A 12,361-nucleotide genomic window follows, 5' to 3' on the forward strand; every position below is an offset into this window, starting at 1 on the left:
CTTTTTTTCAAAACCCGCCTGTGCGTCTTATTTTGCAACAGAACAATGAACTATGAAATGTTATGTCTTTGTCGTTCTAAAATGTCCACACGATGAATTACTATGAATGTGTTTCATGTGTGTGGGCATTTCCTCACTCGCATTATCTTCACTTTCTATCAGTGCATGTAGATGAGTAACAGTTGTAAGCTTTGGGTTACTTTCTGTTAATATGTTCAAATTTGACCTGAAGGATTTAGGATTATCTCAAAATCACCTGACATTTGGGCTTCAATATCTGTAATGTCACTGCTCAGACAAATGTCATGTCTTCCTTATATATGTTCCTTATATACATGTTCATATATAAGTTTGTCTTGTGGCATTTGGATGTTGAGAAACTAGGTTGAAGTGAATTGAGGAGCTTCGCTTAAACAAAAGTAGTCATTTCAGACCATCATTTGGACAAAAAAAAAATAAAAAATCATGCTGTACTGCCATCTAGTGGCATCTATAAATAGCAGGGGTATTATGAAACTAAATATGTTTATAGATGAGGTACACATTCATTAACCAATATCAAGACATTAAGATCCATCACATTTTCCATCTGTAGTTCATAATAACGTATACCCACTTTAGCAAGTGATAACGCAATAACGTTAATCATGGTGGTCAGACTAAACTTTGCAAAAAAAAAATTCATTCTAAAAATCCTACTGGTGGATCACAGTATCACCATAACTGATCTGTTGCAGGGAATTACATAACTCAAATATTTTCTTTCTTTTCTTTCTCTTCCATGCCGCTTCCAGGCGAGTTGCTTAAACTGCTTGTCTATACAACAAAAGCAACATTAAGTGGAAAGTACACACACTTCATCATTATTTTCATTATCAGTAAACGGTTTATATTTATTTGACTGTTGAAAGTTGTGCTGTACAAGGCTTGTAACAAAATGGTGACAGATGTATACAAAGACTGTAGACAGCAGTAGAAGTGACAGGTACAATTTTCTCTTTGAAAATGTTCCTTCGCTAATGTACCGTGGACTTCGATTTGAAATGCCAGGCTGTAAATGTCCATTTATGATATGTAAACTTGCACCTGAACCTATGGAAGCTCATTTCAGACAATGTTGTGTTCAGTCATCAAATTCTGGAATAATGAAATTCTGGATTTTTATTTCTCCAAGAATACATATTGATGGAATGATACTAACTACTTACAACAATTGATTTTCTTTTTCTTATATAAAACAAAGGCTATATCTTATGTACAACAATTTAAACACTGAATTTTCTGCTCACAATATTTTATTTATATTTATATACTTCCCGCCAGCTGTCACTTGTTAAAATTACACGACATAGAAAATTGACCGCTGTCAATCTGTTGATCAGAGTTTTTTGTTTGTATGTATGGCGTTTGATGGACACATTAGCATTAAATCAAAATCAAAACACCAAATAAATAATAGTTAATAAAATCCTTTAATACATGTTCTGTCATAGTTATGATGGCATGATAAACATACACCACGGCCAAGTTCTGGTCAAGATTAAAACATTATTATTATTATTTTTGTCATTAATAAGCTTCCATAGATTTCATTTTGCATGACCAAATCATAAATCTCGCCCTTAAACATTTTAGTAGTATTATAAGTGTAAACATTTGTTAGCCATGACAAAGTTCTATGTCAGACTTAATATTTTTCTGCCACATTCAAGACAATAACAGTGAATGCATCATGTCAGCATTAAGTCAAATATTTATTTTAGGGGTTGAAATGTTGCGGGGGAGGAAGAAAACTAGAACAGCAATCGTTGCAAACGTGAAGCAATGTCTCTCAATAAATAAAACCATATAGGTGAGACCCAAATGAATTTAAATAAATAGATAAATAAATATGTACAATGAAGCGATGAAGGACAGCCTTCTTGAAACACAGAAGCAGCGCAACTGAAAACATGCATCATGTACAGTCCACGTACGAGGCAAAGCAGCGACGTGTGGCGCTGCAGATTTATTTGGCACAACCTAACGCTGGCTGTCACTCAGCCGGACCTTTCAGTTGGCAGTAAGCACGTCTGACGACGCACTAGAGGCAGGAAATAACAAAATTAGCAGTGAGGCTCACTGTCAGGCAACTTAATCTCCCTTTAATATCAAACCAATTGTATAAAAATAAATATTTGCTTTCAAAGGAGTCAGACAAATGAACAGATGCCTTTTTTTTTTTTTTTTTAATGTTTGCCGTGTTGCACTTGAGCTCAGTGTGGCTTTTCGTTTTTCAATTAGAAGACTCACTTGCAACATTAAGATTTGACTTCAAAATCCTCCAACAATATTTCTCTTACAGTTTTTAACACTTGCAAACTCATTCTTTCTCACACATACAGTTGTGCCTTGAGATATGAGTGATCCATTGAAGAAATTTTTCAAGATGTGCACTATAGCTATGTTAGCAATTTGTTTTGCTTTGAATTGGGAAAAAAAAAAATTTGGTAGAGCAAAATACTTCAAAAGAAGCTACAAGCTGTTTAATGCCACTTCTAGTTGAAGTTTACCATCGCACTAAACACAAAATGAATTGAATTACACAGTATTGAAAACAACACTTAAGTCCGCTAGCTTAATGCTAACAGAGATGGGCTAACGAATAGCATTGATGTGGCAGTGTCGTAACACTTCACGCAGCAGATATTTAATTGAACACAAAACATGTACACAGCCAATAAAACAATTCTCACAAAAATATATTCTTTATCCTCTGAAAAGATAATTACTTTTACTGCAGTTTACAGGAGTGGAGAAACTCGTATTTGTTTGCATCCACATGACTGTATTAGATCGCTCTTTGGCCAAGTCGTGCACACCAGAAGGAACTGCAAGTAGTTCAATGTTTTTTTTAATATATATATATAATGCAAAATATAATAGAGTAGATTAGAATAAAATATATTTTCCTGTTTTCTTTTTTTCCCTGGCATCGTGGAACCAATGAATGACATTTCCATTCAAAAAGATGATGAACAAATTAAACTCATATATCAAGGTACCACTGTATATGGTTAATATTTAAATTTTATTAGTCTGCTATTCACATACCCTGATTTCACTTGGTGTCAGCAAAAAGTGAATTTTTATTTTGTGAATGGGTATCCCACAAGCTGTAAAGACCGCCCACCACGCCTTTAATCGAAATCTGCCCGTCTGTCAATCACATTTATGAAATCGTAGCATGTTTGAAAATAATTTGTGGGATCTTTTGCCTTTCTGTTATTTCCAATCATAAGAAACCTCTTTAGAAAAATAAAACAAATGTTAGTCAAGATTTGGACATGTGGGGGCTCAACTGTTTGTCTGGTTTGTCTGAACTCAGCAATGCAAACATAAAAGGCATCCATAAATTTGTTTCTCACTCTGAGATAAGCTATAGTTTACCAACTATTCTACTACATTTCAGGAGTTTCAAAGTTCTTTTATTTTCTTGACCATTTGTGGACATGGCTGACTATAATGTAATATATGAATTGATATTTTCTTGGCTGTGCCTCTAAATGCACGTTTGTCTTAAATTTGCCGGGTAATTTGTGAGTGAGCCAGTTAACGGAACAACAAGCGGCCAAAAAACAAAACAAAACACAACTCCTAGGCGGAATTAATAAATACTGTAGTGAAATCCCACGACTTTTGAAAAAGTAATCTGACCCCGCGGGGTCCTTTAATTCATGTTCACTTCTAGAAACACACAATTTGCAAATAGAAACACTAAACCATCAACGTGTTTCGACCACAATTTGAAGTGAAGTTCCAAAATTCAACATCCCTTCACTCTATGGAATACTACAAATTGACACGTTGTCATCGGATTTAAACATTTCAAGGCAGGGCCTTGCAAGCATGAAACCTTTCAAGGCAAAAGCACTTAACCGTCAGCAAAAAAGTAGAACTCTGTCTTCACGCTCTTCCGCTGCCTCTCTGACTAATCTTTAAAGACACAAAAGCGATAGTGTACAACAGTGTCTTATCTAGAGCTAGAATTTCACCGTCTTGCAAAAAATAAAAAAGAGAAGTGAGGAAATGTGAAACAAAAAGTCAATCAAGCGTGCAAGTCCAACAAAGGAGGACAAACAATGTAAACAGTTGTTTTGCAAATGTCTTGTCATGTTTTTTGACTTCTGATGACGTACGGAAAGGGGGGGGGGGGGGGGGGGGGTGTTAGTGGTGGTATCCCCCAAGAATTGCGAAACCTATGAGTTCATGACACACACATCACACGCACGAAGAGAGAAAAAGAGAAAGAGAAGTTCCACCCGAGAAATTGTCGGATTTCATCACCGGCTGGTTTGTGTCTGAACACTGAAGCTTGAAGGGAAAACAGATGCGTATATTACATAGTGATGAGAAAAAAAAAACTGTTAGTACTTATGGTCTCGTTTCACTGAGCACGTACACTATGTGTGTGAGTGCGGTTAAAGTGATTAAGCACATGTGTGAGTTCCACCAGAACAGCAACACAGAAGTCCGTACTGTATTTGTGTTTTTCGAATACCACTTTGTTGCAGCTGGATCCGCACACCTGCGTGTGTCGATTCAATCTGCTGCGGGAAATCCTCCAAGTTTTTTTTTGTCTGAAACCTCCTGCACCCTTCTGTGTGGCCAGACAAGACGTCGTACCAAGCCTTTCGCTGCTGTGCCATCCGGTCGTGTGGCACTCGTGACCTTCCCTCCTCTCAGTCCTACTCAATGGAGTGTGAAGAAAGACGGGCGGGGTGGCGGGGGGGACCAGGATGAGGAATGGTGTTCTGTATCCTGGCCGGCATTTGACGAGAGTGAGGAAGAGAAACGAGGAAGAAGGTGGAAGTATTGCGGTTGGTCGCCGAGGGTGGGGTGGCGGTCTTATTCGATAACCATGCAGCGCGGCAGGTGTTGCGAGTAATATTTGAAGAGCTCGGCGGTGGCTCCCGGGCAGTTGGTCAGCTCCAGCTCCTCCAGATCCTGCAGCTGGATCAGGCCTGATAGGCCGGTGGTGGTCAGCAGGGGGCAACCTAGAGGAGGGGAACTCATCTGTTTACGCATGTCTCCGAGTGCATTCAAAGGAAATGCTTACAGTTGATTTCTGTATATTCACGGTCCAATATTCGCCAAGTCACCTATTAGGTGGATAAAAAAAAATAAAAAAAAGTCTTTACAGTAGGCAAAAGTATTGCTTTGATGCCATCTTGTGGCACCTTTTTGGGGGGCTCTTTCCCTGTCCCTGGCAAGTAGTCAAGTTTCACTCTATAGTCAGCAGCAATATTTTGTATATGATGGAAACAATTCATACACTACAGTGGAACCTCAGGTTACATATCTAATTTGTTCCTCAAGCCCGTTCTTGCACCCAAAATGTTCACAAACCAGGCTAATGTTGCCCATTGAAATAAATGCAAATACAAATGAAACCATTCCGGCTGCAGAACAACATATTTACCTTATTTTGATCATTGTGTGGTTAGGAATAAATACTGGATAATATATGAACACACTTTGAAAAAAAAAAATATATATATAACATTTTCTTTGTGGAGCAGTTTTGTTAAACAATGGCTTGAAATGAAGAGCAACTTTCTAAATTTGAGGAGCATTTTTTTATTTGCATCCCTGAAGCAACGGTTTCATTACAATACATAATTAATAAACAATAAATGATTAACAATTGCTCTCCTTTCTTTATATCATGAACAGTTTTAATTTTTTAAATTCACATTGTGCACATTGAGACATTTTCAGTGGGGTAATTGTAAACACAAATATAAGTTTCAGTTTAAATGCAGTATTATACTAAATGCATTAAAAGATATGCTCTTTTCACAGAGCTAAATTGATTTTTATTCAATTGTGAAAACAATCAAACAACATGATTGATGTTATAAATATTGTATTTTGTATTCGACTTTTAATCTTATAGGCCACTCCTCCGGGCTGATGTAACATAATTCATTTCCATTTCAGGTTGTGTTGATTGCTATTGATTACTGTATAATTTTCTCTCCAGGGTCCCGACACTTATAATTTGCCAGCTACTTTGCTGTTCAAAGTCATATACGTTTTCAGCCAGACTGTTAAAAGTGTACTCGATCACCCGCGCAGTTAATGCCGGTGTTAAAATGATTGTCAATCTTAGGTTAGTTTAGCAATTAGCATGGTTTCTCCATGTTTCTTCGTTATCCCTTCAGATACTTGTCAGAAGTGTAGCTTATTTGCTGCCATGAAGGTGGTGATTACTGACTTTGGGGAGACATGATTTTTAGCCACGCTAGTTAGCCAGCAGCAGATCCTTGCTAGCTAGCTGGTGCAGCATAAGTAGCGCCAAGCTAGCCACCCTCCGATTGCATGGGCAGAGGTGACTTAAATGTATTGTGCCAACGGGCGAACGTTTTGGGACCGTCTTGGTGGTTCAACAGTCAGAAAAACGTAAAAATTTCTCATTCTCATTTTTGTTAATCAATGTTTTTTTGTTTTTTTGTTTTTTTTTGATCAGGCATAAAATGCAAAAAAAGCTTCGAGCCTTGAATTAGGTGAATAAAACACAATTTAACAGTGGGTTTGCAAGCAAACATTCACAATGGCTCCTGCTTGGCCTCAATGGCCACCCGCTCTCACAAAGCAGCACAGCTTTTACATTGCATTGCGGGTTGTGTCAGCCATTTTAGCCCCCACCTGAAGCACGGAGCCAATGATGTTTATGCAGAGCAAGAAAAAACACAAAGTGTGATTTTTTTATTTTTTTATCCTTTCAAAAATCTTTATCTATCTATGCCGGCAAATTATAACAACAGTAAGTGTATACACATAATTGTTATGTGGATACACTTTTTGTGACATTTTTTTGTTAGGTGGTGCGCATGAGAGTTGTGAAGGCTGGGAAACGCGACTGATATGAGTGGATACAGGTTGGGTAACATTTACATAATCTTTCTCAAGAGTCACCACTAGATGGCGGTGGGAGATAAATATCAGCACAAATATAGTACCTTTGCACCTATGTTAAAGGCACTGTCTGCCAGTTTCACTCTGGAAAAGGCACTTTTTAAATACAGGATGCACACACTTTAACTCCTTCTCAGTCTACTCCTCTAGGCTTAAGTTAATGTATGGTGGTGATTTTTTTAATTTACCCCCAACCTCCAGCCTATATTTTACCATTTTGTGTTTGTTTTGTTAACAACGGGACGTTTCTGGGTGGCGTCTGTGGACAGACGGTTGTTTCCCCCTAAACCCAATCGCAGAGCGGGGGTCGGGAGTGGGCGTGGCTGGAGCGGCGGTGGGCGTGTAGGCAGACGGGTTGTTTGTTTACGAGTAGAGTGATTAGAGTGATCAGAGGCAGGGGGGCGGTGGGCAGAGGCAGGGGGTGTGAACGTTGAGCTCGTGTGGGTTGAGCCATGGGAGGCGCCCATTTTGAATTGTTTGTTTACAAACAGAAACGGTTCGTTTACTAACAGAAACTGTCAAACCTACTGACAGGCCCTTTAAGTTTATAGTATTTGTCATAGGTACTTACTCTATTAGTGTCAGTGTCACCATACCTTGGGATGAACACCAGTCATTATTTCAAAACATCATATAGCACTGCTGTATACTTACGACCCCACTTTTATTTAGCACCAAAACCATCAATTAATGAATGATTTACACAGTTTCCCAGAAATCTCAGCACAACACGAAGCAATCACCTGTACAGTACCTGCTAGAGAGAGTAGACGAAGGCTCCTCATTCCAAACAAATGCTGCAGCCCAAAATCCTGCACCTGAGCAAGTCACACACAATGAAAAATCACCACCAGTTTGCGCCACAGCAACATCATTATTATTTTTAACATGCATATTTTGTGTTACCTGACAACACCAGCGCAGATAGAGGCTCCGCAATGATGACATTGTGGACAAATAGCCCAAGCCCGTGTCTGTGATCCGTACACACCTAAAAGAAAGCACAATATATACACTAAGTCCACTTTGGTTTATTGGAATTTGTGCGAGAATTAAACTGATTGTAATTTAAGGGTAACTCACTCATATATACACAATCCATTTTATATGTATTGAAGCCCATGAGTATAACATCAATTGATATTTTACATTCTGATAAATACTGTGTAGCATTTCATATGTCAAATTTGTTAATAAAAAGAACAATGACTTTGTGGTCACATGTTTTCATGGTGGTGTTTTAATTAAAATGCACTTGCACAATTAAGGTTAATAAGGTCCAGTATTCCACACCAATAAACCCAATCTAGTGGGTCAAAAAATGAACCCAACCTTGGGCAAAAGTATCCCAATCTGCTCCAAATCCAAGCGACCCAGCAAGTGGGATAGGAAAACAAACAACCCAACATTTTTGTGTGCGAAGATTCCAAATCATCCGCGAGTGTGAATGTGAGTGTGAATAGCTGTTTGTCTCCGTGTGGCCTGGAATTGGCTGGTGACCAGTCCAGCGTGTACGAGGCCTCTCACCCAAAGTCAGCTTGGATAGGCTTCAGCTCACCCGTGACCCTAATGAGGACAAAGCTGTAGAAACTGGATGGATGGTTGCAGGTTTACAATCTCGCAGTTTTGCTTCCCATTTGGTCACGACAAGCTCCAAACTGGATTTGTGATATAACACAGCTGGTTGGGCCGTGATGTTCCATGAATGTTCGATTTAGTTACATGTGTAAAGGAAAACATATGAAAGCACATTTGATGAGTGGACTGTTTTTAAGCGGGACTCAGCAGAATACCGACGCCACCATTACAAAGCTCTGCTCTCACTGGGATGTTTTTGCCCCTCGACCACTTCCCGGCTACAGCACTGTGTGTTATAATGACGCGAATCTGTAGGGACTATTGTGGCGTTATATTGTCCTCTTTGTGTGTGTGTGTGTCTACTATCTACTGGAAGTATGAGTTAGTCACTCAATTATAAAAGGGCATTGGGCTGGACATAACACATTATAGCTTCTACATACATTAGTCACCCATGTAAACAAAATGCAACAAGGACTCGGCATGCTGATACTATTTCAGTCCTACCGTATATTGTAGCTAAAATGCTGTATAAGAAGTAGAACAATTTCATTACATAAGTAATCTCTTGCCTGATGGTGTGGGTCTATTGCTGCCAAGATAATTGCGATAAATGGGTCTAAAAACGGTTGGATTCTTAATATCGATTTCTACTATATTGCCGTATGGCTGCGAGTATTTGTCTAACTAATGTGCAATATAAATGGTTGCGCCTTCTATTCAGAGCATCTTACACATGGAGATTGGAAATAGATCCAATAATTCACAATGGTGCGCTTTAGTAGTGAATGCATGTCAGATATCCCTTCACTAACTAAACAAGATTCAAACACAGACCTCGTGGCTGCGAGGCAGACCTGCCAACCACACTGGACCGCGGGAACAAAAGAAAATCTGATTATTCCTCACTTCTGACTAACGCACAAACAAGCTCTGCTTCCATTCTTGCAAATATGATGTCAAACTGGAATGATGTCAGCTCAAAATGCATACATTGAATACAGTACGGTCTTCTATGCAGTACTTCTGTGCCCACAGGATCACAGCACTTTCTGAGGACTGTATTCTTTTTGAAAATACTGTGAAAGCTCCAAAAGTCCAATTTGGAATCTGACAACAATTTGGAGGGGTATATAATAGGGATGTAACGATAAGGGCAATATCGTGATATCGTGATATTAAAACTGCCACTGCCAAAACTTGGTATGAGCTCTTTTTTTTTCTCTTACAATATTGTGACCTTTTTTAAATATCGCTGACCCCAAACACACACACACACAATATGGTGATAATTATCGTATCGTGACCTTCATATCGTGATATCGTATTGTGATGTTTGGATATCGTTACATCCCTAGTATATAACAGTATACAGCCAACATCATGGCATCATAAAATGGTTCTCTTTGAAGCTAACAATGGATTAAGTGCAAATGTCATTTTCAATACAGGATCGAGTCGATAGGACAGTAGCTGCAGATTTCTTTCTCTTAAAAGGAAACCTAACTGTAAGTTTGCACTATATAGAACTATGAGATTCATCCATTCATCCTTCCATTTTCTTAACCGCTTACTCCTCACAAGGGTCGTGGGGGTGCGGGAACCTATCCCAGCTGGCTTCGGGCAGTTAGTGGTTGAACTGGTTGCCAGCCAATCGCAGCTATGAGATTCATTTTTCACAAAAAATCATTTAATGCATTTTGTAGAAACTTTATTTGTACGTACGCCGCCATTGTTGTTTACGTCGCAGCCTCGCAACGCATTCAGTACATAGTGACGTAGAATGGCGGCTGTCTCTGTGGCGAGCAATGCAAAACTGATATAAAGAAAGGTAAAGGTAAAGCCTCGTAGCCTTCCTAAAGAAACTACATGCGATCGGCAGAGTCACCTTCCCTCACGCGGTGCACTTATCATTCCCCAGATGCATTCAAGTGTTTTGATTGTCCCATTTGGAACTCTACAGAGCCTTACCTCGCTTTCTTCATAGATATCTATAATGACTGGATGTCTTACGGCAGAGAATCCAACGTCCGCACGGGGCGACCATCTTGTCACAGGCAGCCAGTCTGGTCTGTTGTACTGACTGTGAGCAAAGTGAGTGATCTGAACAAACGTCAAATCTGTTATCTCGCTTCGAACTTGACGGATTTACACACGGTTTGCATTCTTACAAGCTTTAATAAAGTAGTAATAAATCTGAATGGATATTTATTAACTAAATGGATAAGTATGTAGTATAACAACGACTAGTCTTTATAGATATCCATGGCTTTCTTTATAACCGTTTCACATTATTCGGCAGAGAGCCAACCGCCATTCTATGTCACTAGGCACAAGGGGTATATTCTCTAAGAATACGCTGCATCCGGTAATAGTGCAAAATATTGCACCACAACTGCACCCGCAGTCTGCGCCCAGTTACCAACCTATTCACTAAGGATATTGCTCTAATCATATACCGGCGCAAACACGCCCACAAAACTGACAGCTTGGAGCAAATCTGCACCTGATTTACCACACATGGCAATGGATTTGCGCCAACAACATGGTTGTTATAGTAACAGTTGCGAGGAAGATGACATTATCAGAAAGCGAGGTTGGACCGAGCGTAAGCGTTTAGAGCGCCATTAAGCTGGACAGAGCAGAGAGGACGACAATGACGTAATTAATTCATAAAGTACAAATTATTGGTGCGAACGTTTTTTCAAAATATACTGTCAGAGGTTGATGTGGGCGTACAGTATGCATCTGGCACGTAAAAACGATCGTAAATTGCCTCCCGCCATTGCCAATCAGCCCAGGTTACGTTATGTGTCCTAAACCAACATAGAAGATATCTCTCTCTCCTCTCTGCCATGCACAATGTGCCGTATTTGGCATGCACTCCTGCTATGATCCCGGGATCGAGGTTGCGGCAGGTTAATACATGCTTTCCATAAACGTTATTTGCGTCACGCAAACGAGGTGTTGCTATTTGCGCTGGCGTTAGTGAATTAGATGCTGCATATCAATGAGTCTCATTTGCATTGGGGTGGGCATATTTTGCGTCAAATGTATGCAAATTACCTCATTTACATACACGCAAATAACACCAGCGCACCGTGACGCAATCTGGTTGGCAGTGCACTTAGTGACGGATTTCCCCATCTGTGCGTGTTTAGTGAATTAGGCGCTCCCGGATTGCTCCATTTTTACCGGTTAGCGGCGTACAAAGACAACACAAACCTTTCATGAATATGCCCTTGAATGTGTTGCGACGTAAACAACAATGGCGACGTATGTCCAAATAAAATTATTTATACAAAATGTATTAAACTGGAAATGATTTTATAAAAATGAATCTCATAGTTATGTTAGTAACAACCAAATAAATCATTTGGAGCAAACTTGACGTTACAGCCAGGGTTCCTTTTAAAAGTAAAACTTTAATTTCCCTCATCTTTATGATGATGAAAAAATTAGGAGTTACTCTGTGTTGGAATTTTCTGGTGAGTTTTATTTTACTTACTTAGTTACTTAGTCACATAGTTTAGTTATTTACTTAGCTACTTACGTGACCAAATATATGACCAATGTAATTGATTAAATATTTGTTAAATACAGAAGTCAATGTAACCAAGTCAATGCAATGTGTAAAGTGGTGTGTTGTTTCCTTGAAGCAACCATTTCCAGCACCGCCGGTCTGACAAAGACTGCTGTCCATTGTTCAGTAAAATGGCCGCCTCCTTCCACGTGGAATGGAAAGATGGGAAAAAAGTATTCTTAAAAAAATGGGGATTATCATAGAGGGAGGATTAATTAAAAGGTGTTTTTTTTTTTTTTT

General features: G+C 39.2%; 1 protein-coding gene across 1 annotated transcript in view; it reads right to left on the reverse strand.

The window, feature by feature from the left end:
- Positions 1–1,735: 1,735 nt before the first annotated feature.
- Positions 1,736–12,361, reverse strand: part of fbxl16 (F-box and leucine-rich repeat protein 16) — a 44,397-nt gene continuing 33,771 nt past the window's right edge. Inside the window, exons 5-7 of the mRNA XM_077534942.1 lie at positions 7,867–7,951; positions 7,715–7,778; positions 1,736–5,036 (exon numbers count right to left, since the gene is read on the reverse strand). Coding sequence (XP_077391068.1) covers positions 4,888–5,036; positions 7,715–7,778; positions 7,867–7,951 — 298 coding nt within the window. The 3' untranslated portion in view covers positions 1,736–4,887. The remainder of the gene's footprint in view (positions 5,037–7,714; positions 7,779–7,866; positions 7,952–12,361) is intronic.

This window comes from Festucalex cinctus, chromosome 1 (assembly GCF_051991245.1).
Source record: "Festucalex cinctus isolate MCC-2025b chromosome 1, RoL_Fcin_1.0, whole genome shotgun sequence".
Lineage (NCBI taxonomy): Eukaryota > Metazoa > Chordata > Actinopteri > Syngnathiformes > Syngnathidae > Festucalex > Festucalex cinctus.